Source organism: Gallus gallus, chromosome Z (assembly GCF_016699485.2).
Source record: "Gallus gallus isolate bGalGal1 chromosome Z, bGalGal1.mat.broiler.GRCg7b, whole genome shotgun sequence".
Taxonomy (NCBI): Eukaryota; Metazoa; Chordata; class Aves; order Galliformes; family Phasianidae; genus Gallus; species Gallus gallus.
The window spans coordinates 54529105-54557017 of NC_052572.1; the positions used below are offsets into that span (position 1 = coordinate 54529105).

Consider the following 27913-nt stretch of genomic DNA (forward strand, 5'->3'; position numbering starts at 1 on the left):
CTGGCTTGGGCATTTTTAAAATTAAAGGTTTGGTAGCTGCAATTGCAAATTGGCTGGGCAGCGTGTGATTTTCACAACTTTGAGAGCTCAGCATTATGGAGTGTGGAGAACCAAGGCAACTCTTGAGAAGAATTTTGGAGCAGCGTTGCAATCTGAATAAGAGTAAACACAAAGATCTGACAGGAAAAAATGAAAATTTGTTAAATGTAATAACTTTACATTTTTTTCTTTTTTAACTGAACTTTAGTCTCCATCAGGATTGTTAGCAGTTGCACAATTTGTTTGGTCTCATGTTTTATTTTGCTGTCAGGATACATTTCTGGAGTGCCTATCTGTTTATTTTTCCTTTGGTAAAGTCATCTCTTGGAGAAAAGGTATTTTCTTTCTAAGTATTGTTACACTTGTGTAACTGGCATAAAACCCTATTAAACTTGTCAGCAGATAATGACTCCTTGCTAAATACTCCTGGACATATTTTCCAGTGTGAGAAGGCCCAAAGCTATGAAACTATGAAAGTCTAGGAGACTCGTCAGAGCATCCCCCTGTACTTGACACAGAAGCACATAAGAGACTAAAGAGATCACAACAGACAGAGTTCTTCATCTTACTTCAGATGAATTATTTTCTTTGAAATGAACAGTTCCATTTGCAAAGAATCATCTGCCTTACTCCCATCAGACCATTATAAAAGATAGGGGAATGCAGTAGCATCGTATGCAGAGGCAAAGCCACTTCCCTGTTTCCTTTCGATTGATAATGTTTATTCCATGTCTGTTATACCGTCATGAGCTTTCTTGTCTGGTAATGGCAAATACCTTACTTTGCCCTGAAGACCTTGAAAATGCTCCTGCCAGAGTAGTATTCCAGACTTGGTGTAGTTTCAGTTTGGAAATTCAACTGTGGTTAACGCATATAGACAGAGAGATAGGTAGATAGATATAGCAGATAAAAAAATCACTAAAACTTTGAAGCTTATGTCCATTCAAAACATCTAACATTCTAAACTCTACAAAAATGCCTTGTTTACCACTGGGAAAGTGGCAAAAACATTGTAAGATACAGCTTATAATTATGTATGTAATTAACGTTTAATTCTGTTTCCTGTGAATTGCCTTAAATCTGAAGAAGACATAGAATTAACATATTTCAAACTTCTGAAATAATCTCCACTATCATTTAACTATAGCAACAGCTTTTAACATTTAGAATCAAGAAGACTGCTCATATTATGGAATAAATATTATTAAATTTGTTCCCTCTACAACTGTTTGCATGAAAACATTTCAAATCAGACAAGCACTCTTTGCTAAGATTAAGGTTTACAACGTCTGTTTACTGAAAATAGAGTAGGTAGGGCAGGCTTCTTGTACAGGCATTCACATCCCTCACAGTTCTGTATTGCAGGTGACATATATTTCCTAAACGGGAGGAAAATCACTTCTTGACTGAATAAATACATGGAAAAGACTCCAAAAGCCTATAGGAACAACAAGATTGAGGAATGTAATGCAGATAGGTCCCCAGTATATGTTTTTCTTTCCTTCCAGATTAATGATGATATGTAGGCTAACCAGTTAATTATGATTATTTCTGATCTGTAATCAGAGAAATCTGAGGTCAAAAAGGCTGAAAGCAAAACAAAACTTCACATTTTCAGTGGTCTGAACAGAATTTCAAGAAAAAACTAAGCAAAATTTATAGGATCTTCAAGGCATTCTTCTTGATTGTGCAGACAGGAATTCAAGCCTACCTTGAAAACATCCAATGTACTGAAGATTACCGGGATAAGAGTACACCAGAGCCAAAAAACAGAACAAACAAACAAAACATCAAAAACCCATAGATTCCCAGGGACATAAGGTGGATATTCTATTTCTAATCTCAATTGGCATCTGAGAAGAAGAGACCATGAACATCCAAAGATGACAAAAAAATCACTACAAATTTCAGACAAATACTTTAACTGTTTTTATTACAAAATGACAGTTGGCATTAATTGTATACAACAGTGCATACTGCTTGTGTTGCATAGCTGCTCTCACATAAAGAAACAGCTGCAGCACCTACTTGCACTAATCTGAAGTAGGTTACTTTATATCCCCTATGCGTAGCATTAATTGCAGTGATTACTGCAGCATCTCACATGACTGTTAGAAACAACATGTAGATAGAAGTAGGTACGAGAAATTGCTTTAGTGCTTTATAAATAGCAATACAGCTTTATGTATTTGTTGTTATGAAATAAATCCTCTAGTTGGTACATTTAAATTATTAAGCTTTAATTAATTTTTTCCACATCTAGATATATCACCAGTAGTAGAGGCAACTCAAGAAACTATGCGGCACTCTGCCCTCCTCTTTTATTGCACCAATACCTCTTTCAGCAGGGGAATACTATGATGAATTTTACAAGTTGATGTCCCCTACTGAGTACTCTTCTACAACAGCTTGAAAGCTTAACATTATTTCTTCCAAGTTCAGTTATTGCTGCTTGTCTGTCACTGTGCTCTGTTCAGTGTTGGAGCTGTGCTTGTTCTTAAGGGATCTCCCGATGTATCTCCAGTATTCCTTTCGGATAGTGTCTTTTTCTTTAGCCAGGATTTCACACAGCTAAGAAAGAAAATCGAGACATTGCGGGGTTACACTAAAAACTGAAGCAATCTCTAATTATCTTTATAAAAATACAACGGCAGTCCAGGTCAGCCAGTCTTACAAATAATTTTTGGCAACAGATTTTTTTTGTTGTTGTTTTGGTTTTTAACCAGTTTGTAGCAAGTGTCCAATGACTGCAGATGTATGCCAACTCCAAATGGCAGGCAACCAGCCTGACAGTGCCCCAAAATCTCCAGTCCTATTTTAGCTACAGCTGCTTCCTCTGAGATTCCTTTCCACAGCTACTGCTTGTATCTGCTCCAGACTATCCAGCCTGCAGCATAATTCAGGGTATTTGTAATTCCCTGACAAGTTTGGTTGTCTCCTGATGGAACAGTAAGTTGTAAACCCTTGATTAAAAACAGTGGAGGAACATGAGACATCTCCTGATGAACTGACAGGAGATATTTTGTTGATAGCTATTATCTCAGCAGACTGTCTTGTAAGGGTCCTCACAGTAAGTCAGTAACCCTCTCACACAACTTGTTAGAGATGATCCTATACTGGTTCACGTTCTGATTTTTATTTTCATCTGAGTGGGCAATGGAGCGTATGTCAACCTTTCTTGATGTATAAAATCTATATGGTGGGAGCACAGCCCACAGATGTTCTTGCCAATTCCCTCATTATACAAATGCTGTTGTCACTTAGTGAATCAGAGTGCAGAAATAGCAGCTTCAAAGTCTAAATATATGCAGAACCCAAACTCAGTGAAATGGTACTAAATGGGAGCTACAACTACTCTTATTTAGACTGGTCCTGGAATACAGCAAAAGGAAGTCACCGAGAAAGAACAATGCTGCAACACAGAGACTACAGACAAGAACTGCAACTACAGCTCTTATCACAGTGAGTTTCTGCGCACCCTATAAAATGAAAAAAGTGTTCTCATAAAAACTGCACTGCAAACCACTGCAAGGATATCCCCAAATACGAAGAAAATGGAGATAAAAAACACTTATAGGAGTCATTTATTCTCAGCAGGAAGTGATGCCCAACTTTCCTTAGTGACGCCACCAGTGTCTGCTGGCCTTAAACTAATTCCATTGGCTTTTTTAGAAATAACTAGGTACAAAAGGAGCTTGAGTATCCAATCAGATATAAGTACTCTGAGAACAAGATTCCCTAACTTACAAAGAAAAATACATTTAGCATTGGAAGCTTTGCTTATTCAAATATTTTTCTTATTCTGAATTAGATATTAGAAATCTTCCTTTATTACCTAGTGAAGAAAAATTACAGTGATTTGGTAACTGGCAAGTTACTATTTATAGGTAATTAAACAAGACCTTCATGATTACTTGGCTCTGATGTCCACCTCTTCATAGAGATGCAGTGCTTAACAAGTAATCTGTTCCATTTACAAAATCCAGTTCCATTTGGTCTGAATACAAAACATGAGAACAATAGATGGCAGCGCTGAAAGCAAAACCAAGCCCTCCCAATGTACCTCTAATGCCTTGTTTAATGTTTCTTCCTTGTTTTCACACTGGTTTTCAAGCATATCTTCATATATGTCCACAAGAAAGGCAATCAGATAGGGTGAACTGTGGCTGGGCTGTAAACTCAACAGTTGCTCTAGCAGATTTGGATACTTAGAAAGACCACGATCTTGCAGAATCCTGAAATATAAGTAAATAGTCTTGAAACATAACACTGAGAAATTTGATGGGAACAATTCGTTTGATTATGACTCCTTTGTTTGATGATCAGTTTCGGTGCAAATACAAGCAAAGCAGAAGGTAGGAAGTATAATTATAATGCAGCAACAGCATAGCTTCACATTGCAGTATGCAAGTGAAATTATGCTCAACCAAACAGAAATTAGATTGAAAGCATGCTTACCCTACAGTAGATAACTCACCCTTTTAAATAGTTCCAAGCACTCTCATTATGCGGTACAGCTGTGATCATTTCAAGAGTGTATCTGTGAGAAAAAGATAACAGCTCATGAAGGCAAGCACTAACAACTCTGTTAGAAATTACCTGAATATGTTCAGATATTCCTAAGTACATCCCTTTAGTCTGTACTTCAGAATCTTGCTGTAGATTACCACAGCTGGTTCCCTGATCAGAAATGTCTGGCAGTATAACCACCACAGGTCTCAAGTAGGCAGACATTATAAGAAGAGTTTTAAATTCTGAAGAGTATCCATTAGCTGAGATTCATACAATGCTGAAATAGCTCTCAAAATTATGAGTGTTAATCCTAAGAAACAGTACTATCTACCATTGTGGTAGGAGAAAGGCTGAAAGGGACTGGGGTAGTAGAAACCCAAGGAGAGCTGTATTATCATCACTGGACATGGTATTTGCTTAACATCTATTATGAGGCTACCTCTAAGCATACCCCACAGAAAGGCACAGCCTGAGCTCTCAGCTCATGGCCTTCTGCTGCAGTTCTGTTGAAGAAGCAGTCAGGTAACTCCACTAAAGCAAAGCAAGAACAAGCACCTGCCACGCAGCTGCAAAGTCACGTTGCATCTTCACAAAATGGCTTTGACCTACTGCTCTTCCCAAAGCATCTCTAAACATTCAGCTAATTTGCAGAGATGACAGATACTGATGAACAGTTCTATATGCAGCACTACCAAAAAAGGTATACTGGAGCCTTTCTTCACCCTTCTGCAGTCAGCATCACAAAGACTGAGAGCATCCCAATACATCAAGCATCCCAACTACTGTTCTTATAACAACACCTGCAAAGTCCGTAATCGACAGGCTGGTTCTTCAGATAATCTCCCACTATGATTATCTTGAATATAGCACCACCTTACTGTACCATGTTCTATATCCACTAATATACAGACCAAAGGAAGCAGATCTAACTTGTGTAGAGAAAAAGCTGGAAGCATCTAATCCTTAATTATGGAAATTATTCCTACTCATTAATATACAGGAACATTACAAACTGGATATGAACTTCAACTTGCATCAGTATGCTAAGACAACCACAAAAGGTGATGGAGAATGGGATCAACTATGAACAGTATACCACCAGATCTATTCAAAGCCTCAGTCTTTCCTCTAAACAATAACTCCCAAAAACTTCAGGACTTTTTTCATTGCTTCTTCACTTCAGACCACGTGATCTCATAACCATCAACCCTGATTAGAAGCTTGAGATGTGAGAAACATACAAGGCAGCTTTCCCTACCACCACATGCAATAGAACTCTAGGAACTCTTTTTTTTGTTCACTTACAAATCTACCGACCACGTAACCCTGAAAGTTTTTTTCTGTTGCTAGCAGCATTGAATTCCTCATAAAAGGCAATTTTTCTACCTGGATTTCATATCCAAGTTATCTTTAAATCACAGAGACTACTGAAACAACAGTTAAGTACAACACCGAGAGTGCCTCTCCTTCCAAACTTCCTAGTTCAGTGTCCTGGCTGGGATCCAATGGACAGCACAAGTGGTGCCAATGTCACCGATTTTCTGCAGGCTGATCACTCCAGCTAGCTGGTTATAAAAAAGCCCAACAATTTGCCTCCACAAAAAAGAGCAGGGTAGGAAGAGAGCTCTGCAAGAACAGCTTCTTGAGAGTAAGGTGTTCACAAAGAAACACGGAATGCTTTGGAGTGAGAGAGACCTTAAAGATAACCAGTATCCAACCCCCTTGTTGTGGGCAGGGCTACCAGCCAGCAGATCAGGCTGCACGGGGCCCAGTCCAGCCACCTCTTGAATACCTTCAGGAATGGGACATCCACAGCTTCTGTGGGCAGCCTGTGCCAGGGCCTCACTTCCCTGACTGAAAAATTTCTGCCTTCCCCTCCATCCTATCACTATCAGACCACATAAAAAGTTGGGTTTCCATTCTGTTGAGAAACACCCCTCAGATACTAGAAGGCCGCAACAAGGTCTCCTTGGAGCCTTGTCTTCTCCAGACTGCTTTAGTACTGCTTAACAAGTCACTGATATTGCAGATATCTTAGATGCATTCTGAATAGAACTACAAAGCCCACCACAGTGGTTGAGGCCTGTCATGGTACTTCTCTGCTTGCACATAATTGAGATGGCTTAATATGGGAATGAACAGTGTTACTAACTGGACTTCTCTGTCTAGAACTGCTGGATCATCATAGCCGGTGGTGTTGAAAATTACAAAATATCTTTGGTTCCAAACAGAGTTGTTTCTCACATCCTCCCTTAGAAGCTGGTCTACATATTCCAGTTCATCGTCCCATAACTTGAACTCCTAGAGAAACAGAAGGAGGGAGAAAAATCACAATCAAAAGTTTTTATTTTTAGAACATATTCTACTTAAACATAAATCCTCCATTAAATATAGAGACATTAAAAAAAAATCAACACAAACCTCAAAGGAAAATAAGGAAGGGTGTATTGGGAACATGCTATGTTATACAGTTACACTCAAGGGCATGAGTTAATCATTAAATTCACACACAGAAAAGGAAGCAGACAGTAGTAGGTCTCCTTCAGCTTGCTTTTTAAAAGGCTAGTTTGTATCTAAATTCTATCATCCGGTACAATACAACTTTTTTTCTTTCCCCACAGCTTTAAGAAACAACATGCCAAATGCCATACAGGATGCATTTAAGATGTCAAACTCTACAAACTGAGTATAGGTTATGTAAAGCATAAGCAGTTCTAGGTGTACTATACCTGAATAACCCACTGTCTGTGTTGCCAAGCATGGTAATTTTTGGCATCCTGGTTAAGAATATCAGCTATGAACTCAAGCTCTTGGGATGGATCCTGCAGCCACTCCACCAACACTCGTCTGTGATGCCTGACGACAAGAAGAGAAAGTTGTTTGTAGGGTTGTCAAGAACTTGTATGAGTGTGTATTCTGTATTAAAGCAGCATTTAATATCTACAAAAACATCCGTACAAAACGAAGTGCTATGTAAAAGAAACGTTCAAACAAACATCACTTGTCTCTGAGAAATACACAATTCAAACTTACACAGCAACAAATTTTCTATGACAAATCCTGTAAGTACATATTGGTCAATCATCTTGCTTCAGACAAGCTGTGTTTACCTGAAATAACATGTTCCCACTTCAACACTAATGTCAGTGTCTTCAGTGAAATAAATAAATTGATTTTTTCTTGTCCTACATGCATTTCTCTACTAATAACAATGTGGTGCCATGGCTCCCATGACTGGAGTGTTGTAATAGAAGGATACAGGCTCTTTAGGAAAGACAGGCTGAGGAGATGAGGAGCGGTGGGCGCTGTTCCTGCCAATGACCAGCAGAAGTGCATGGAGCTCTGCCTAGGGACAGGTGATGTTCTGAGCCAACTCAGAATTCATGGATTGGGATTAAAGTGAGGGCAGGGCTATGTGACAAAGGTGACACAGGAGTCTGCTACAGACCACCTGATCAGGAAGTAGCAGCAAATGAGGCCTGCTACAGACCAATTGGAGAAGCCTCATGTTCACAAGCCTTTGATCTCACTGAGGGAGTACAGCCAGCCAGTATTTTTTGGAGGGACAACAATGCAGTGAAAAAGAAATTGAGGAGGTTCCTAGAACGCACTGATTATAATTTCTTCCTTCAAGTCACAGGGGAACCAGTGAGGAGAGGTGCTGTGCTGGACCTCATTCTCACTACCAAGGAGGGGCATGCTGGGAACACGAAGGTCAAAGGCAGCCTTGGTTGCAGGGACCACATAATGGTGAAGCTGAAGATCCTCAGGCCAGAGAAGAGAGCACACAGCAAGCTCACAAGCATAGACTTCAGGAGAGCAGGCTTTGGCCTTTTCAAGGATCTACTTATTAGAGTGTGATGGGATAAGACCCCTGGAACAAAGTAGGGTCAAAGTAAACTGGTTAGTATTCAAGGGTCACCTCCTTCAAGCTCAGCCAACAGAGAAGTAGGGCAAAAAGGCCAGGAGGCCTGCATAGATCAGCAAGGAACTCTCAGACAAATTCAAAGGCAAGAATGAAACCTTGCATTTGAAGGGCGGAAGCAAGGACTGAAACTAGCCGAAGTTGTCAGGGGCAGCAACTGGCTTCTGCAAGTACATCAGCGCCAGAAGGAAGACTAAGAAAAATGCCTTAGACTAATACCCTCTGCTGAAAGAAATGGAAGACCTGGTTATCTGAAGAAGTGAAAAGGCTGAGATACTTCATTTGCCTTCTTTGCCTCAGTCTTTACCAGTAAGACTGACCCTCAGGAACCCTTGGTTCCAGAGGCCAGTCTGAACGGCTGCAGCGAGGAAGAGGATCAGGTCAGGGAACACCTAAGCAAACTGGACCGTGGCTCTGATGGGATGTACCTATGAGTGCTGAGGGAGCTGGCAGAAGTGACTGCAAAGCCATGCTATATAACGTTTGCTCACTGTGGTACCTGGAAGAGGTGTCCAAAGAGTAGAGGAAAGCAAATGTCATTCCTATCTTCAGGAAGGAGGACCTGGGGAGCTACAGGTCGTTCAGCCTCAGCTTGGTGCCTAGAAAGGTGATGCGGTAGCTAATCCTGGAAACCATTTCCCAACACAAGGAGGACAAGAAAATAATTTCTTCACAAAGACAACCATGGGACTGGAGTACCTCCATAGGAGAGGCTGAGACACAGGACTCTGTAGCCTGCAGAAGAAAAGAATGGGTGGGAATCTCAGCAATGCCTATAAATATCTGAAGGGACTATGCAAAGGAAGCAGAGACCTGGTCTTTTCAGAGGGGCCCAGTGCCAGGACAAGAGGTAGTGGGCACAAAGAGGAACACAGGATGCTCTTTCTGAACACCAAGAAGCATTTCAGTGCTATGCAGGTGGCTGACCACTGGTAAACTTGCCCAGAGAGGTTGCGGATTCTCCTCCTTGGAGATCTTCCAAAGTTGCTTGGACACAGGCCTGGGCAGCCTGCTCTGGGTATCCCTGCCTGAGCAGGGCTTGGAGCAGATGGACCTGGGAGTCATCTCAAATGTTCTGTGAGTTTGTAACTGCTGTTTGCTCAATTCCCATTCACTTCGGGATAAATTCCAAGATCCAATACAAAAAATAAAAAATACTTTCCATTCATCCTTTTGTTTGTCTTTTCCTCAGTCGTTATTGGTCTGTCACACTTATTTTGACAGTTTAAAAACTGAAATGAAAATGAGATCTTTTACCATCATCAAGTTTAGAACAAATTGCTACAGAGCACATTGGCAGTGATAGTGATACAACTCTATCTAACTTCTCTGCTGCCATCACTGCAGTGCATGCATGAATTGGCTTAACAAATTTTAGAATCAATGAGCCTAACTTATCCTAGACAACTGAAAAAACCCAAACAACTTCAGAAGCTCTACAAACTGAAAAGAAAATGTAGTTTTACCAGACTTGGTAGTTCTTCGGCTGATCTTCAATGATTGCTGTAATATATTTAAGCTCCTCATAGAGATCTTTTCCCAAGGACTGCAGGAGGACCCTCCGGAAGTGCCTGTACAAAAGTCAAGCATTCAAACACTTCAACAGACATTGCTATGATTCATAAAGGAGCCTTTCTTCACAGCTGTTCTAATAGCTACGGAATTAAAAAGAATGCAAAGAACTAAACTGTATATCCAGTTCTGTTAAAGGCCACTCAGGCAGTGAACAGTGGACAGCTGGTACGCAACTGGTTATGACATGTCATCTAAAATCACAGCGGTGATAAGCTTCAAGTCAATCTCGGTCTACCCACACTAGTCTCAACACTGCAGAAGCTACATGGCTGTGTGCTTATAATAATGTAAGCTTTCCATTTTTATGTGAGCTAGTGGAACAAAAACGTAACAATGGTATTTGCTGGCATTCATGATTTAAAAAGCCTTCCTCTGAATATCAGTAATGCACTGCGTATTCATTATCTACCCATAAACAGGACGGATCTTTCAAAACGCAGTATTTCTAAGTATGCTACTATCATCATCTACTCAGGTAGTAACTACTGTGTTTTTACAAGTCTTCTTGAAGTCATCTGAAGACAGCTTCCCCATTTTGCCAAGGAAATCCTGCAGCTTAAAATTAGATAACTTACACGATAAATGTCAGAATGGGCTGGCAACTAGCTGACAACAAAAATAATCTTGGGTAAAAATCTAAGTAATCACTTACCAAACAGTATAGTTTGCAGCATTTAATTCAATGGCATCTGCTGTTAGCTTAAAAGCTCTTTCGCTTCTCTCATCCTTCTGTAGAACAGCCCGGAAGTAATCATAGACATCACGAACTAAAAAGATAACAGTATCTTATCCAAGGCTATGAGAAACTGGCCTGATTAAGGGGTAAGGTTAATAACCCTCTCAAGTTACTTCCTGTTTTGTGTACTTGAAATACACCTCCTTAACACCAAAGCTACAAATGGCTCTGCCAGTATTACTTAACACAGCTAATGATATCAGTATACTGAAAAGCTGCATAAAGATCTTAATACACCATCTCAATAATTCCTAAAACAACCAGAAAAGTACCTTACTACTTAAGTCATGCTGTTTCCTCAGATGTGACAGTTTCATATATGCCTCTAAACTAGAAATGCCTCACTATGACAACCACGCTGTCTGCAATTCTCCTTTATGTGTATGAATTTAAAATCAAATCTGGGCTACTAGCAGCTGATGTGTATATTCAACACTAGAAACACATGGTGAAAACATCACATACAGCTGCTGTAACTCAAAAAGTACTAATTTTCTCTCTACCAGGACAAGTACGCTAGTAAATACATTAGCTGAAGCATGAAGACTCGCTTCAACAGTTCTAAGAGAAGGTATAAACGTAATCAACTAAAATCTTCCCAAAGAAAACGTTTAAAACTTACATTTTTCACTATAGATTATCTGAACCACAGGATTTGGACCATCATTCTGAGGAACGGGTTCAATGTCTGCCCATTCTTTCCTGTCCCTGTAAGCACACACAAATATATTTTCAAACTTCCAATGCTTATAAAGTGCTACTCTGACAGTGAAACACACACATCTGTGTCCAGACCCCTCCTTCCTCGTCCTCGTCCTCCGCCTCAGCATACCGCCCCCACCCCCGCGCCTCCTCACGTCCGTACCGGGGAAGACATGGCCCAACCGTTCGGACGCTGCGCTGACGCGGCCGTACCTGTACAGCACGTATCCTCCATCCTCCTCTTCTTCCTCCAGCAGCTGCCCAAAGCCGCTCTCCGGCTCGACGGCAGTACCACCCTCCGCTTGCAGCTCTGCCGGCGCCATACCTTCCGATGCCATCGCGCCGTCCAACCGCCGCTTCCGGGGCCTGGCGGAAGTGGGGCGAGAGCAGAGGGCAGAGCGGCAACGCAACTGAAGAGCGCCACCTGGCGATGCGGGGGTGGTAGGGTCGCCTATGCTCGGGTAGCTGTACGCGGTAAACTGATTAACAAGATGCGAAAGGCAGGGAGGCAGTTCTTGTGCCCGAAGCTGTTTGGTTTATATGAGAGCCTGCCCTCACGTAAGGACTGGGGTTTTCAGGTGAGACCCACAGCATCAGGATAATACTACCGGCACATCACAGAATATCCCGACTTGGAAGGGACCCACAAGGATCACTGAGTCCAACCTCTGGCTTCACAAAGGGCCACCTAAAGCCAAGTGCTCCCTGAGCTCTGGCAGCTCGGGGCCGCGCCCACTGCCCTGTGCATCCCGTTCCACGCTCACCGCCCTCTGGCGCAGACCCTTTCGCTGACCCCCAGCTGCCCCTCCCCTGACACAGCTCCATGCCGTTCCCTCGGGCCCTGTCGCTGTCACACAGAGCAGAGCTCAGCGCTGCCCTCCGCTCCCTGTGAGGAGCTGCAGCCGCCATGACACCTCCCTGCAGCTCCTCTGCTCTGCGCTGAGCACACCCAGGGACTGAAGCTGCTCCGCACACACCGTGCCCTCAGACCCTTCCTCATCTTTGTAGCCCTCCTTTGGACTCTCTAATAGCTTTATGTCCTCCTTAGGACATTAGGTCCTTAGGTAGTGGCATCCAAACCTGCACCCAGTGCTAGAGGTGAGGCTGCACAGCCCAGAGCGGTGCAGGACAACCGCTTCCCTTGCCTGGCAGTGCTAGGCCTGACGCACCTCAGGGTATGGTTGGCCCTCCTGGCTGCCAGGGTGCACTGTCAGCTCAGGTTCAATTTGCCACCAACCAGAACGTCCTGATCCCTTTCTGAGGGGCTGTTCTCCAACCCCTCGCACCCTGGACTGTACACAGAGCCAAGGCTACCCCATTCCAGCTGCAGAACCCAGCACTCCTTCACGCAGGTGGTGACCACCCTCGAATTTGTCCACATCGTGCTGCAAGGCCACTCTACCCTCGAGGGAGTCAATGCTCCTCCCACTTCAGCGTCATCCATGAATTTACCTCACATAATGTCCAAATCTTTATTGGAATCAACGGTGAAAACACAAAAGAGAACAGGCCCTGAAATGGAGCCCTGCAGAATCTCTCACTGGTGGCAAGTAGGGCAACTGTCAGGCCATAGCCGCCCCCCCCCCACCCAACACAGCCATGTTTTGCTTGTCACGGAACATTCTTAGGGTGACAACACCATGGCCCTGTGATGACACAAGCCACCTCCCGGCCAACTGCTATAGATACGGGGACCCTGACAACAGAACGCCAGTCGCTGGCTGACTCGCGTCGTGGAAGCACCTATCTGTGAGCGGGAGCTACAGAGAGAGCCTTCTCTCCCATTGTGGGAGCATTTGTGGAGGAGGATGGATCCTCCTCCACCAAAGAAGCCTCGGCTTCTCAAGAGCAGCAGCAAGCTGGAGCCAATGGATGTAGATCCTCTGGAGAGTGATGTTGAGCCTATGGAGGTGGATCCACCTCCAGAGGATGAAGCAATGGAGTTGGATCCACCTTTGTCAGGCCCAGGCAAGCAATATAACATCGTGCTTGCCTGGAGGCGTTGCTACATCCGTTGGCGGCGCAGCAGGGGCTCTTGCTTTCCATCTTGGCATTGAAGAGTCATCATTTGCCAGAGAGCCCCTAGGCCAGCTGCTGCTCTCTGTAATCCCTTCTTCCCTGTCCTCCATCCTCATCCTTCCCCAAGACCTCTCACCTCTTCCTTCCCAAACTCTGAGGAAAAGGGAAGGATTGAAACTGCTGTCCTCTATGCTTCTGCACCGGGACAACAGGAGGAGACCAGCAGATGGCCTCAAGCTCCCTGCGGCCTCCAGGCAAGTCCCGAGGAAGAGGGCAGGACTGGGAGAGGACTGGTGTCCTCTCAGCAGCTGCGTCTGGACCAGCAGGAATGCAGTGGACAGCCCCAAGCTCTCTGTGGCTTCCAGGCAGCACCAGACAAAGTAGAGAGGCAGCTTTCCATTGGAGAAGCGGAAGGCTTTGTTTTGGATGGGAAGAAAAGATGGCATTCAGCACAAAGCTCCTTCCAGGTACTCCCTGAGGACTTTTGTATCAAAACTGGACAATAAACTATTGAAAAGACCAATGCAGAATAGTAATAATAATAAAAATCTGAAGTTCTTTTCTAAAGCAAAACCAGTAAGTGCCTCTCCATTTTTAGTACTTTAGAGTCTGCCATAGGCTTCCTGGGTTCCCTCCACTCTCCCCAGAGGGAATGACATGTGGGAAAATTACACCGAGGCTCCTGAAAACACTGCAACAGCCACTGGGGTGAAAGGTGACAGAGCTGCAGAGAGCAGGCCCCCGGTGTTACTGATGCTGAGGCACGGAGGCGCACCCCTATTAGCAATACTTCCACCAGGGTTGAAACGCACACAAGGTGTTGCCCCCTTCCAAACATTTTTGAGCTGAACTTCCCAACAGAATGAGGCTGAGAGACCGTGTCTTGTAAGCAGCAGGTGAAGCGCAGGGTTACCAGCCAGGGGATGTAAGGATAGAGCACAGCCCTGCCAGAAAGGAGCTGGGGGTACTGGGGGATGGCAGCCAGACATGTGCCAGCAATGTGCCCTTGCAGCCTAGAAAGCCAACCATATCCTGGGCTGCATCAAAAGCAGTGCGGCCAGCAGGGCGAGAGAGGTGATCCTGCCCTTTGGCTCTGTGCTGGTGAGTCCTCACCTGGGATACTGCATCCTGGTGTGGAGTCCTCAGCCCTGGAGAGACACGGACCTATTGGAGAGCGTCCAGAGGAGGGCCGCAGAAATGATCCAAGGATGGAACACCTTTCCTCTGAGGACAGGCAGTGAAGGCTCCAGGAGAGAACTGAGAGCTGCTTTTGAGTATCTCAAGGGTGACTGTAGGAAAGGCTCTGTTCTCTGCATGGACAAAGACCACTTCAGTCACCAATGTTAGGAATTCTTGTCTATTAGCTCTGCTTTCTGAGCAACCATTTGTTTTTCGGCCGAGCTCCCTCCAGAACGAGCACAGGACGACATGCCCCTGCCGTGGTTTACGCTGGCGTCTCCTTCTCCGGCTGTTTAACGCAGATTGCAAGAGAGATCTTGCAAGAGGCTCTCGTTGCCTCGAGGCGGCGTAGCAGGACAAGAACCAATAGTGAGTTTCCCAGCTGTCAGCCAGGAGATGAAACTGGTGCGAGATTTTGCTGATTCAGGCGCGGGGCTGGCAGCATATGATCGCCACCTCGCTGCCCTCTGGACCATCTTCTGTCCTTTCAGTCTGAGTTGAAGACTGCTGAGGTCTGTGCACCGCTTTTAAGGATAGGATGGGATGGGTGGTAACCGAGGGAAGCAAGTCTCCTGCCTGGAGGCTGAAATGAATTACAGAGAAGTTGTGCCTTAATGAGAGCAATTTAGAGGTCTGCAAGATGAGGGAGCACGAAAGCCCTCGGTATAACTGTGTTTTAAAATGATGGACCAGACCAAGTCATCACAGGATCAAATCAAACCCTTCTGTAAACTGTAACAGGCTTCTGATCCATCCCCAGCTGCTCAGTTTAGTTCATGGGCTGCTCATGTCATTGCAGTGACTTTTGTTAGTTTTTTTCTTAGGAGGAGCCTGGTAGCTCAGAGAGGAGTCAGAGCTATGTGGTGCAGTGTGTGCAAGAGGTGGGTCCTGCTCCAAAGGGCTGCTGTCAAGCTCAGTGATGGGATGAGGGTGGGAAGGGAAAAGGGGCAAGATATACATGGCCAGTGTCACCTGTGTGGCTGGTTGGGCTGCTGTTTGTCAGCTGGGTACCCTGTCAGCCTTTCTGGAACACAACAGGCACAACTCCTGCACAGCATAAGGAGATGTGTTGTGTGCTCAGTATTTGGATAAGTAAGTTATATCCTGCACACATTTCAACTGTGGTATGCCAGGCTCTCCCTCTGCCTCCTCCAGGATCTTTCCTCCCTCTGCTCTCCTGGTAATCTCCCTCCTGCAGCTCCCTGGCCCCTCATGCTTGGGCTGTGCTACCCAGAAGTCATCAGACTCTCTGCTTTTACTCCTGGGGGAAAGGAAGAGTGAAGTGAATCACAGAAGAATGGAACAGCTTGGGTTGACAGGGCCCTTAAAGCCCACGTAGTCCCAATCCTCTGCCATGAGCAGAGCTGCCACCCACCAGATGAGGCTGCACAGTGCCCCATCCAACCTGGCCCTGAGCACCTCTGGGAATGGGGTACCCACAACTTCTGTGGGCAGCCCATGCCAGCAATGCCTCACGTCCCTCTGAGTAAAAAATTCCTTCTGACACCTAACAAATCTCCCCTCATTTAGTTCAAAGCCATTCCCTCTTGTCCAATCACCATCAGACCGTGTAGAAAGTTTCTCTCCTTTTGGCTTATAAAGTCTCTTTAGGTACTGACAGACAGGGACAGGGACCACGCTGTGCTCCCTCTGCAAGACCGGTCTGGCCAGCAGGCACTCAAAGGCTTCCCAACTTCCATGACACATTTGTTCTTCTGACAGCACTCTGGCTTGGTGCAGCGGAGCCAAGTCCTCTTGAAGAGAGCTTCTGCTACAACGACGGCAGTCCTGTAAAACAAATATATACATGTATGCATATAAAGTAAAAACAGAACAACAACAACAAAAGTACCCAGCCACAAAAAGCGCAGGTATGCTAACGGCTATGGAAATCGGCGGCAGGAGCAGATTTTCCTTTCTTTTTCAATCGCGGAGGGGTATGACCCGCAGCGCAGGACGGTGCGAGGACCGCTCCGGCGAGCGCGGAGCGGCGGCGCGCAGAGTCCTTTTGGAGCCTACGGGACCCCGAGAAAAGCCGAATTCCTTTTGGGTGGCGGGGGGGAGGTGCTCAGCGATGGGCAGAAGGAAGGCGGAGGGCGGGGAAGGCGCGGATCCGCACCGCCCTCCGCGGGGCCCCGCGCAGCGCTCGCCAGCGGCCGCCTCCGCTTCCCAGCGCGCCCCGAGCACAGGCTCAAACTGAAAGTAAATTAAAAAAAAAAAAAAAAAAAACAAAAACGAAACAACCACACAAACCAAACTCCAGCAAAGATCTGCAACAAAACAGCCCCAAACCCAACAGCACAGCGACGGGGGTACCAGGCGCGTGAGTACAACAGCGGGCCGCCCGGGCGGAGGATGCTGGAGCCGAGGGCGCGGGGAGGCCGGGGCTGCAGTCCCCGGGCGGCGATGCGGGATGCAACGGGACGGAACGGGAGGGGAGGGCGTAGCGTGGGGTGCCGAGCCCGGGGGCTGTCAGGAGGGGCGGCAGGAGGTCCGGTGGGAAGGTTGAGAGGGCGTGGTGGAAAGTTTGGGAGGACGTGCCGGGGACTGCCCCGCTGCACGGGACGTCGGGAGGTGTGATGAGGTTTTGAGCGCTGCCCTCGAGTCCTTTGGGATGGTTCGAGGTGCGGGAGCTCTGCGAGGTTTGTGCCGCTGCGGCCGGGGCAGGGCGTGAGCAGGTACAAGAGCCAAGCCCCTTCTGCCTTAATCTGGGCTATCAGTGTTTCCCCGTCCTAGAACCAAGAAGATCCCTACATTTGTAAGTGGGCACAGGGAGAGGTGGGCTCTCAGTAAATCATAAGAGCCCTACTCCAGTGTGGAGGGGGAAGTGAATGCTGCTATAGACGCTGGAGTGCTCCCTGTGCGAGGCTGAGATGATCTTCCCCACCACAGCTGTGGTCGGAGTGCAGCTCCTTCCCCTCCCTCCTTTTGCCTCAGTTCAGCAGTAGCACAGGAAGCACCGAAATAACAGAGCCCAGAAGATCCCACCTGATTTCAAAAGCACTGACCTGGCAGCGGTGCGCTTTAGTACCCTCACAGAACCTTTGAAAGCAGCTGTGCCATGCAGAGCTGAACTTCCCCAGCATGGCTTCATGCGAGGCTTTATAGAAAAGGCTCTTCTGTTGGTTGATGGGAAGGGATAAACCCTTGTTGCAGTGGGAGCAGAATCAGGACCAGCTTCTGTTTCTAGATGCCAGCTGCACAGAGGTGGGAGGTGGGCTGGAGCTGTGGGACCTGTCTCTGTGAAGGAGTTCTGGAGCTTCAAGAGTGGGCTTAGCATGCAGGGGAATTTGGTAGGCACACACATGTGAAGGGAATGCAGTCACATACGTCTTCTTGCAGAAGAAATGCCAGGGCTAAATTCCAGAAGGCACATCACTGAAGGAGAAGTATAAGTTTACTTTTTAAAAAAGAGTGTTGTTCTACTTTCGGAGTATTCAGAATATCCAAGATTTCAAAATAGAATCCTATTCCTTGTGAGAAAAGTCTTGACTTGCTCCTGTGGGCTTTTTTGTTCGTTTGTTTTGTTTTAATCTGTTTGTTTTTAATCTGTAACTGGAATTTGTACTACTTCCAGTTGTCAGGAGCAGGGAATTTCACTCAGTTACATCCAACATATGGCAAAATGATCTGTGAAAACTGAATAAAGAGTGTCATTGAAGGGGAAGAGTCATTTGAGGACAGGCAGCCTAGCACAGATGTAGATTGCAGGGGAAAGGGAGCTTGTTAAACATCGACGTGTCTGGATTTGGAGAGAGTTTATGTGCTGTGTAGTTATTTTCTCTGTGCATTGGGTGTGATATGCTGGGGAACAGAAGGCCCAGAAGAATGTTGTAGTGAGTCCCAAAGCCAGACAGTTGTATGCCTCCTCCAGCACAATTTCCTGGGCTTGCCAAGGGATTGGAAATCTTACATGGTTCGCCTGTTGAAAAGCAGCAGTTTTGCCACCTGAAGCTCAGAAAGCATGTCCACAGAGGGCAGAGCCAACAGCATCTCTTTTCTGCCTGCATGGTGAGGGAACATGTGAGGCCGCTCTGAGAGGAGGCCAAACCCAGTCTGAGCAGAGGCAGAGTGCAGTGTGTGTGAGTGCTGTTTGTGCAGACTGCTTTCTGATTTGACTGAGGGTTAACCAGGCTCAGATCAGTGTCAGGCTCCTGCAGAAAGCTGCAGGTAGACAGCAGGTTGGTCACCAGACTTGAGGAGCACTCATGGTTGACGCTGTACTCTTTTTCACCAGTAGTCCCTGTGAAGCGGAATAAAGATGGCACGGGACAGCACTGCAGCAAAGGCTGAAGGCTTCAGACACACTGGTCCTGCTGACGCCTCGCTCTGACTGCCCTTGGCACCCCGTGGGGCTGACAGTGCAGCATGGTCAGGATGAGGAGGAAGAGGCTGTGGGCATCTTGCATCTGCTTTGCAGCTTTCTTCTTCCTTCTGGTGACACTCCAGGTACAGGGGCAAGGGCGGGGGGAGTATATATGTGGTCATATTCAAAATGTGACACAATTCTGGCAGATGAGAGGGATCATTAAAGGCAACAAACGTGTTGTGAGAGGAATGTTTGAAGACACTGTCAGCAGGATTAGCCTGGTGATGCCAGCTGACCCCAGAATTAACATTACACAGGGAACTCCTTGGCTCTTGGAGGAGTTCCTCAGAAGTGGTGTACCAGGCCACACCATGGTGCATTGCCTCCATCTAGCACTGTCTTCTCAAGGCCATGTGTTTAACCTGGTGAGACAGAGGGGTATGACTAGACCCATCTCAGGCTGATATGGCACGCTGACCAGGATCATCTGAGCTCATCAGTAAGCAGCGATCTGAGCAATCAGTAAGCAGGCCAGCAGGCTTGACTTAGCATTGGCCATTCTTATCACTGGGAAGTCAGTAGATGGTCAGTAAAAAAAAAATGGATGGGGAGGCATATTGCAAGGGCTGCTCCAAATCAAATGCCTCCTATTTTATGATGTCAGTGGCAGATGTTGGTGGTACAGCAGTAGAGACTGAACCTTCCCACCAGTATCCCGTTACATTTTGCTGCCGTGCAACAGATGGCAGCAGAGGGGCATTCTGACACAATGACGTCTAATGTGGACACATGAAGCAATGATGTGTATGTACTTACAGGATTATTTGAATTATATTACTGCACTTATATCTTACCAAATTCCTAGGCAAATAAACCTTATCCCCAGCCAGTATCCTTTCTACTTGCCAATATGAGAGTGTTTTCTGTATTCTTTGTGCAGCTGCACTTTGCACAGCCGACTGTGTGTTGTCTCAGCATCCTGTGTTGCAGAGAGCCTATTTAGTCTAGTTACAATCAGTGCATTTTACTAGACAGTAGGAGTGAATGACACAGCAAACAGTAAAATGAATGCATGCAGTAACACTATCAGGGAAGATAAATGTTTTCAACCAATTTAATATAAACAATACTCTCCTGCCTTCCAATATCCTCTTTCAGAGCTATCCAAAAAGTGGAAGTGCTGTGAGCCAAAGCTGTCTGGTGGGTCTGAGTTCCATCATTCTTGCAGCTGTTCCTGGGGTGGCATTAAGCACTGCCTGTGAAGATGCACACATAAAAATAAGCTCTGCCTGTGAAGATGCACATGCAAAAAGCCATCCATATGGTAGCAGGAAGGTCACTGCCTTGCTGATCCTAAGGGCAGCTTCTGTGTACCCTGTGGGATCACCTGTGGAGGCCACTTCTGTTGCTTCACTATCCCTCAACAGACCTCTGTGCCCCAGGACACTTGTACCATGGGTACTACCTGTAGAAAAGAGTGGTGTTTTTACAAATACCAGAACTAGTGAAGCCTGATTTTCTAAGTACTTCTCTCCCATGGCTGATGACAGGCACTGTTGGAGGCTTCTCCTATGAATGGAGGGTTTTTAAGGCTCCTCATAGTTTTTTTGATCGATAAGTGATGGTTTACATGGGGGGCTCTTATACTGCTCTGCATACAGATTTTTTTTCCTCTTCCTGGTCATGAAGTTGTAGTTAAATTTTCTTCAAGACTCATCTGCATCTGATATATTCAGTCACTGGTTTAAAAATTAAGAAGCATGGGCACATGAAGACCTCATTTTACAGATAATTTCTAGAAGAAACTTAGCTACTATGCGGCTTATTTTGAGAAAAATTCATGTTGTTCAATCATGTGTGACATGGCTGTATCTCAGTACAGAAATTTATTTACTTCCCTTTCCTTACCCATTCAAATTGAAGCTCTCTCTGTTCTGAAGTAAATTACCTGGACAGTGCTTCAGTGAAGTGTATTCACTTCCTTAGCTGATAGAAATTTTACAGAGGCTTACTTACTACTTGATGCTTGAACTCGAATGTGTCAGGCAAATGTTCTGGCTAACAGCAGTGATGCACTGTGATATGTTTGTTTTTTTCCCCTGAAGGTTATCACTGAACTGGGAAATTCGGAGAATAAGGCACCAGCAGTCTCCAGTTTACACAGTGGCCCACTGAAGCCTGATGAGAGACATGCTTCGCAGCTTAAGAAGAATGAACTTTATAGCAACTTCAGGACAGAGCCTGATACAGATCACTACCCCATCCTGCTCTGGTGGTCTCCCCTGACTGGAGAGACAGGGAGATTGGGGCAGTGTGGTGAGGATGTTTGTTTCTTTACTATTAACAAGACGTACCAGCACAGTCAGATGACAAGAGCTTTTTTGTTCTATGGTAAGGAGCTGTTTCTTTCTAAGGAGAAACTTTCCCGCCTGTTGTTTTCTCTTAGGTATTAAATATTCTAGGTGGAAATCACCGAGGAGAAGAAAGTTTTACACAGCTCACTTTGTTAAATTTTGCCTGGTGCTGAATTCATTATCAGAGGTCCAGAGACCTCTGATACTCTGAAAAGTGACCATGCACATCATTCATGGGATGACTGTTCCCTTGTCTCATGCTGCTTTCCAGTCACACATGTGCTTCCTGTTTATGGCAGAAAGGATCGTTTCCATTAGTTGCCAGCTCATGAAAGAGTCTGAAATCAGGCTGTTTTTTTTCCAGTCTTCTAGCTTATCACCCCCAGCAGAAGTTCTGCAAGGCCTTTGTTGCCCTTGTGCAAGTGTTTTGTCTTAAGATAATGCTCTCGCTGGTAACTGTGCAACTGCCCTGCCTCATGTGCCAAGAGATTGCCAGCAGACTGTAAATGGAAAGTACTGAAAGAAATGTATTGATTCCACACAGGGAATGGCAGCGAGGGCAGCCTGCTGAGCTTTTCTGGCTCTGCTGCCTCAGAAACTTCCCGCTACTTGTGCTGTAACAACAAAATGCAGAAGAGGCATCTGTTAAAAGTAGGCTTTATTTTGTTACTTTCCCCCATGCCATTGCAGAGAAATAAAATAACCTTAGTTGGAAAACTAACGACAAATAATTTTGTGTGATTGGTAGATTCAGCCCCTTTGTTTGGAAACAAAACAAAACAGAGTCCTGAATCTTCATTCAGTAGTTCAGGACACAGGTGAGCTGGAAATAGAGGGAAGGGAGGCCTTTTATGTAGTTGCTAACAGCAAACCAAAAAACTTATCAACAGTAATCTTTTCAGAGCTTGAAGTAGGTCAGCATTGTCTGCTGATAATGTAGTGGTCAAGCATGAAAGCAAATGAATAACAGTGAGGGAATGAGAAGCTGACCCAATTAAATACACGGAAAGCTAGGTTTGCATCACATGAAAGTTGTGAAGGCTGGTATTTCTGGTCTCTGGCAGCGATTTTGTTTGCCTGCTTCAGCATTAAAAGAACAATTACTGTTCACTTTTAGCCGGTGATGATTTATTTTGGCAGGACATGATTTACTTGCTGATTTTTAAAAGATTATTTCTACTGGACTAAAGACCTTTCTGGTAGATTTTCTAGTGATGCTCTCTTTGAACTGCATATAAAAGCGTCAACATATTCAGAAGTACTACTTGTTTTTAGACTACAGTAAACAGTCTCACTGTGCCAAAGTCTTCAAAGACAAGGGGTTGAAAGTGAAAAATAATACTGTCAATACAGAAAAGCATACTGCCTCCCATTCCTTACATGCAGTTAACTGTGGGCCTGAAAAAGGGGAGATTTTGACGTTCCAGAATTTCCAACTGAACAGCCTACTGAGTGAAAGAAACCTTGAACATCTGCATGCCCATGCTAAGATTGGATTAGGGCACAGCTTTACATTCCAAAGAAGTTCGTTTATTCCCTCCTAACATTTGGTCAGTGAACTTGTCAAAAGATGAATGTTTGACAGAATGAAGAGAGCATTATGCAAAATGGCGTGCAGATGTTTTTCAGCAGAACTGCATTGCTAATAACAGCTGCTTTTCTGCAGCTTGCCTCTACTTACTGTTGTGGCCTGGGAAACCTGTAGGTGTGGAAGATGACTTTGTCAAGTCTCTCCTCTGGAATCTGAAATGTGGCAATCACTTGCTGGGTTTTGTCTGTATCTTTGAGAGGGATTCCAAACTCTACCTTTTCAATATAGCATACTCACAGAGCTTTGCTTGTACCAGTGCCGTTGCTGCTGAGAAAAAACTGCATCAGCAGTAGTGGGAGATACTCAGCTTTTCTGTGCTGGAAAGTTGGGTCCTTGGAATATGAATTGTGAGTGAAAGATGTCTCCAAAGATGTAGAACTCCTCCTGAGAATCTCTTTCATTTTCTCCTGCACTTTATCACATATCTAAGATTTCCTAATCGTTTAGAAGTTGAAATTGCTTGTCATTACAGTTATGATTTCTTTATCCCCTCATAGGCTCATTCGTTTCCTTTCTTTCACAAAGTGGGTAACATAATGATGTTATCTTCTCTTTAATGCTCAAAAGTTTTTTGTCTGCTTTCTGGACTGAGATTGCCAGTTTTATACTAGAATAAGTCATTTTGGTGTGATTTTATTTACTGTGCATTTTTCTTTCAGTTTCTCTTTGGCTAATTTTGTCTTTGTTTAATAAGTTTTTACATGGTATCCTTTTATTTCCATGTCATCCCTTTTCTGGTGTCATTCTTTCCTTTTCTCTCCTCTGCAGTGAATTTTCCTTCTCCTTCACCTTTGCAAGGGGAAGAACTGTATATTTTATTATGCACTGCTTCTTCTCTTGTGGGCTTCACTTAGAACAATGTGTTTTCAAGACCAGATAGGCTGTATAAATAACTCTGTGAGAATTTTACTTCCTTATTTCATCATTACCACATATAAAAAAAACAGAGGAAATGAATAGCTCTTTTTTTGGTGCATGGCATAGCACTTCACCTTTTTAGCGTCTGGGCCTTGGGACCACCCTTGAGTGGAAAACAAACTCACATACTTGGTGGCCTTAAAAAAAACAAAACCCAAAACAAAGGAAAACCCAATGCTCTTTGAAAGGTCTTGCACTATAGGAGGTTTTTATCTTCTTGGCATCTATTGTCCATCTTCTCTATTTTAGTGAGGTCTTCTGTTGATTTCATAAGGTCACTCTTGGAGTCATCTTAGTAGGCTTGTATAGCCACAGAGATCCTTGGACATTTTTTTCCGTCTTTTTGTATTATCTTTTAGATGAAAAGTATGGGTGAGATTTTTGTTAGCTGTTTTTTGTTGTTGTTGTTGTTGTTTTGGTTTTTTTTTTTTAATCATCAGTAGTTTGAGATCAAGTGTAGAGCAGAGAAGAAAAGGTCATGAGCGTGTTAGGGATAGTAGAGCATCATGTACGAAGAAAGGGGAGTTGTTTTGTTCTCAGAATCAGCTGTTACCTTTGTTTTGGTTTAGACTGCCTTGCTTGGCAGTAGAGGTCAAAAGTTTTGGATGTCCAGTGCTGGTACTTAATTTGAAACCAGGTATAATTTTAAGATGGTGAGGAACTGTCTTGGCAGAGATTCATCAGCTTTGCATTGAACTTGAAATAAGGCTAGTTGTATGGATGTGCAACTGAAGGGAGAGAAAGGTTTAGATTCATGATTTGATATTTTGAATTCAGTTTTGCACAGACCAGCCTTTGAGAAAATGTTTCTAGATCTGACCTGAAGCTTTCACCCTAAGTTGTTTGGGAGGTTCACTGTCCTTCCAGTGAGGTGCAAGCAGCTGCAGTGGTCTACTTTTTGAGTTTAGTCTTGATTCTTCCTCTAATTCTGACATTAGATTGAGTCTTCTGTCAGAGTTTATTCCCTTATGTATCTGGTAGTCTGCTGTGAAATATCATCTGTTAGTTCTCTCTTTGATAAACCAAGTAGATTGTCTTCCAAAATCTATAATACAATGTCTTTCCAGCACATCAGGTTATTCTTACAGTCTTTGTGCATAACCGTGTCCAATGTTTTAGCATCTTTTTAGTCATTTTGGTACTAGAACCAAATTCATCCCTGTAGAGTGACCATTTCCCTTTCATCTAAGATAGAGGCAATACCATCTGTTCCCCTATTTACATAGACAGAGAATTATTAAACATCTTATTAGTCTCCCTTCCATGCAGTAAAATATGAAATTTAGTGTGGCTTTGAAGTGAGAGGCTTTTAAACTAACATGACCTGAAAGTAAATCACTTCTAATGTTAACTACCAATCCCTAGTCTCTAGATTCTTCTGCTGCCAAGTTTACTTCTATCTGCCTTAACACCCCTCTGTCATTGCATGAAGCACTCTCCTGGTGGTGCTGCCTTATAATCTCATAAATACAGTGTTGTAGGGCTGATATTAAATGGAAACTGGATTTCTGTGTACTGTCCTTCAGTGTGATACGATAGAGAAAGGCCAGACTAAACACTGTTTGCTTTTGTCTAGGTACTGACTTCAGTATAGACAGCTTACCCCTTCCTCGAAAAGACCATCATGATTGGGCCCTTTTCCATGAGGAATCACCAAAAAACAACTACAAACTTTTCCATGAACCAGCTATCACCTTATTCAACCACACTGCAACTTTCAGCCGCCATTCTCACCTACCGCTGACCACTCAGTACCTTGAGAGCATAGAGGTCCTCAGGTCCTTGAGACATATGATCCCAGTGCAGATGAAGAACAGCCTGAGGAAGCGGCTTGCACCACTTGTGTATGTGCAGTCTGACTGCAATGCTCCTTCTGACCGGGACAGCTATGTACGTGAGTTGATGTGCCACATTGAAGTAGACTCTTACGGAGAATGTCTGCATAACAGAGACCTTCCTCAGCATCTCAGAAATCCATCTGCCATGGATGATGGGAACTTCTATAAAATACTGGCACAGTACAAGTTCATTCTTGCTTTTGAAAATGCTATCTGTGAAGATTATATCACTGAAAAACTCTGGCGGCCTCTGATGCTGGGAGTGGTACCTGTGTACTTTGGTTCTCCCAGCATTATCGACTGGCTTCCCAGCAACAAGAGTGCAATCTTGGTATCTAGTTTTTCACACCCTCGAGAGCTGGCCCGCTATATCAAAACACTGGATCAAAATGACCAGGAGTATGAGGCCTACCTGGAATGGAAACTGAAAGGAGACATTTCCAATCCAAGGCTGCTTACAGCAATGAAGGAACGCAAATGGGGAGTGCAAGATGTCACTCAGGACAATTATATTGACACATTTGAGTGCATGGTGTGTAACAGAGTGTGGGAAAACATCAGAAGAGAAGAAAAGGTACTCATGACTTTAAAATGACACTACGTTCAGATTTCCCCTAGGAAATTTGATCATCAGTTTTCTGGCTAGCCTATGATCACTAGTGTTGCAGTGTCACTGACTTGTATATCCTTATGTCAAAAAGTGTTAGCAGAAGGTGTGAGTGCATGGCCAGGGCACGTTTTCATCATTTTTTTAAAGCTGTTAATGAGCACAGTTATCAGAATAGATGAAAAAAACCTTTTGTGCCCAGTGATGAAGCTGGTTAATGTCTGTGGTACCCTACAGCTCTCCTATACTCATTAGGCCATATATGTGATGGTGACAATCTGAGCTGTATGGTAACTAGTCAGCTAGAAGAGGAGAGATGAAGAAAGCATGTGAAATTATTAAGGTGAACTGAAATGGGGAGTGCAAACTAGCAAGCATTACATTTAACAAGACTTTCCTGGCTGAATCTAGTGTAAATCTGTGCGGATGTCCACTCTTTAAGCATGAAATGCAAATATGGAAAGGTGTAAAATGGATGAAATGCAGAGATTCCTTTCCCGTACTTTGGTGGCTCTCCAGTGAAGCAGACTATGAAGACCAGTCTGCTCTCCTCATCAGATCTATTACTTGTTTTTTATTTCTCCTTCAAAAAAAATCTCATGAAATATGTGCATATTTAAGATGAAAATTGATCATAATGATGAAAGTAGAACTCCTTGTCTTGGGATTTGAATTTCACTTAGCTGCTTGTTTGCAGCCAGACTTGATCTGAGAATCTGGCTCATGTCAGCTTGATTGCCCTTATTCTGGGCACCTCAGGGAGAGTTTCCACTCAGCCATCTACAAGGGCATGGCTGGGGCCCGTGGTGGAAGGGTGAATGTCACTGACATGCTTTAATAATGTTCTAATGGCAAAGAACCTTTCTTCTCTGTCTGCCAGGGTCCCTGAATAACCCACTGCTTTTATTTCTCTGCATTGCCAGGGATGGCTGCCCCAGAGGTGGAGTGCTCAGGTTAACCATCTGAACTGCCCCAAACCTGAGGCTTTCTGGTTCTCCTCTTCAAATCCCAGCCAGAGCTCCCTCCAAGAGATGTGGATAGCAAGTTTTGAGCAGTCCAAGAAGGAAGCCTGGGCGCTGAGGCAGCTGGTGGAAAGGAACAGGAATTTTACAACTCAAGAATTTTGGATGCTTGTATTCAAACAATAAATACAACTGTAAAACAAAGTGAATTCCTCAGAGAAATCTATGGATTTTATTTTATTTTATTTTTTGAAGGGTGCCTTATTGTAAGTAGGATTGGAAGGAGACACGGAAGACTGACTTTAGTATGTTCAGTGCTCAGCAAGCATAAGGTGCTAAGCAGTAGAACCACACTACTGGATGGTAGGTGTATGTGTGTATGTATTGTCATTAGCTCAAATATCTGAGCATTATAGCACAAGTTCATCAGGGTTCTCAGGGCCCGGTGTCAATTACATAGCTAGTCCCTGTGAAGCAAATGGATCTCTCCCTGTCTTCAGATACATGCCTATTCATAGCCTCAGGACTCCTTTCTTCCCCAGTCCAGGATCCTCCTTTGCTGCACTGACATCCACAAGCTGAAGAACAGCTGACATCATTAACTGGTACAGCTTGTGTGCTGCTTTGGATGTAGGGAAAAAATTGGA

The 27913-nt window shown here is 44.4% G+C and overlaps 2 protein-coding genes across 8 annotated transcripts; one reads left to right on the forward strand and one right to left on the reverse strand.

Moving 5' to 3' along the window:
- Window positions 1-1944: 1944 nt before the first annotated feature.
- FNTA (farnesyltransferase, CAAX box, alpha) lies at window positions 1945-16691 on the reverse strand. 4 transcript variants are annotated; one of them, XM_046905734.1, is made up of 12 exons: window positions 16569-16691; window positions 16307-16475; window positions 14622-15270; window positions 11703-11954; window positions 11410-11495; window positions 10704-10818; window positions 9943-10047; window positions 7281-7407; window positions 6704-6852; window positions 4517-4579; window positions 4103-4274; window positions 1945-2610 (listed from the first exon to the last, which is right to left on the reverse strand). In XM_046905734.1, the coding sequence occupies exons 3-12, from the start codon at window positions 14633-14635 to the stop codon at window positions 2482-2484; spliced, it is 1212 nt and encodes a 403-aa protein (XP_046761690.1). In that variant the 5' UTR covers window positions 14636-15270; window positions 16307-16475; window positions 16569-16691; the 3' UTR covers window positions 1945-2481. The 4 variants fall into 4 exon arrangements, with proteins under 4 accessions (XP_046761690.1, XP_046761689.1, XP_015135985.1 ...); XM_046905733.1 differs by having other exon boundaries at window positions 16247-16475; XM_015280499.4 differs by having other exon boundaries at window positions 11703-11855; window positions 14622-16475.
- On the forward strand, window positions 11971-27470 carry FUT10 (fucosyltransferase 10). 4 transcript variants are annotated; one of them, XM_046905185.1, is made up of 5 exons: window positions 11971-16558; window positions 18925-19136; window positions 21102-21387; window positions 25436-26271; window positions 27228-27470. In XM_046905185.1, the coding sequence occupies exons 2-5, from the start codon at window positions 19056-19058 to the stop codon at window positions 27450-27452; spliced, it is 1428 nt and encodes a 475-aa protein (XP_046761141.1). In that variant the 5' UTR covers window positions 11971-16558; window positions 18925-19055; the 3' UTR covers window positions 27453-27470. The 4 variants fall into 4 exon arrangements, with proteins under 4 accessions (XP_046761141.1, NP_989761.2, XP_040511267.1 ...); NM_204430.3 differs by lacking the exon at window positions 11971-16558 and adding an exon at window positions 16654-17010; XM_040655333.2 differs by lacking the exon at window positions 11971-16558 and adding an exon at window positions 16666-17006.
- Window positions 27471-27913: the final 443 nt, after the last annotated feature.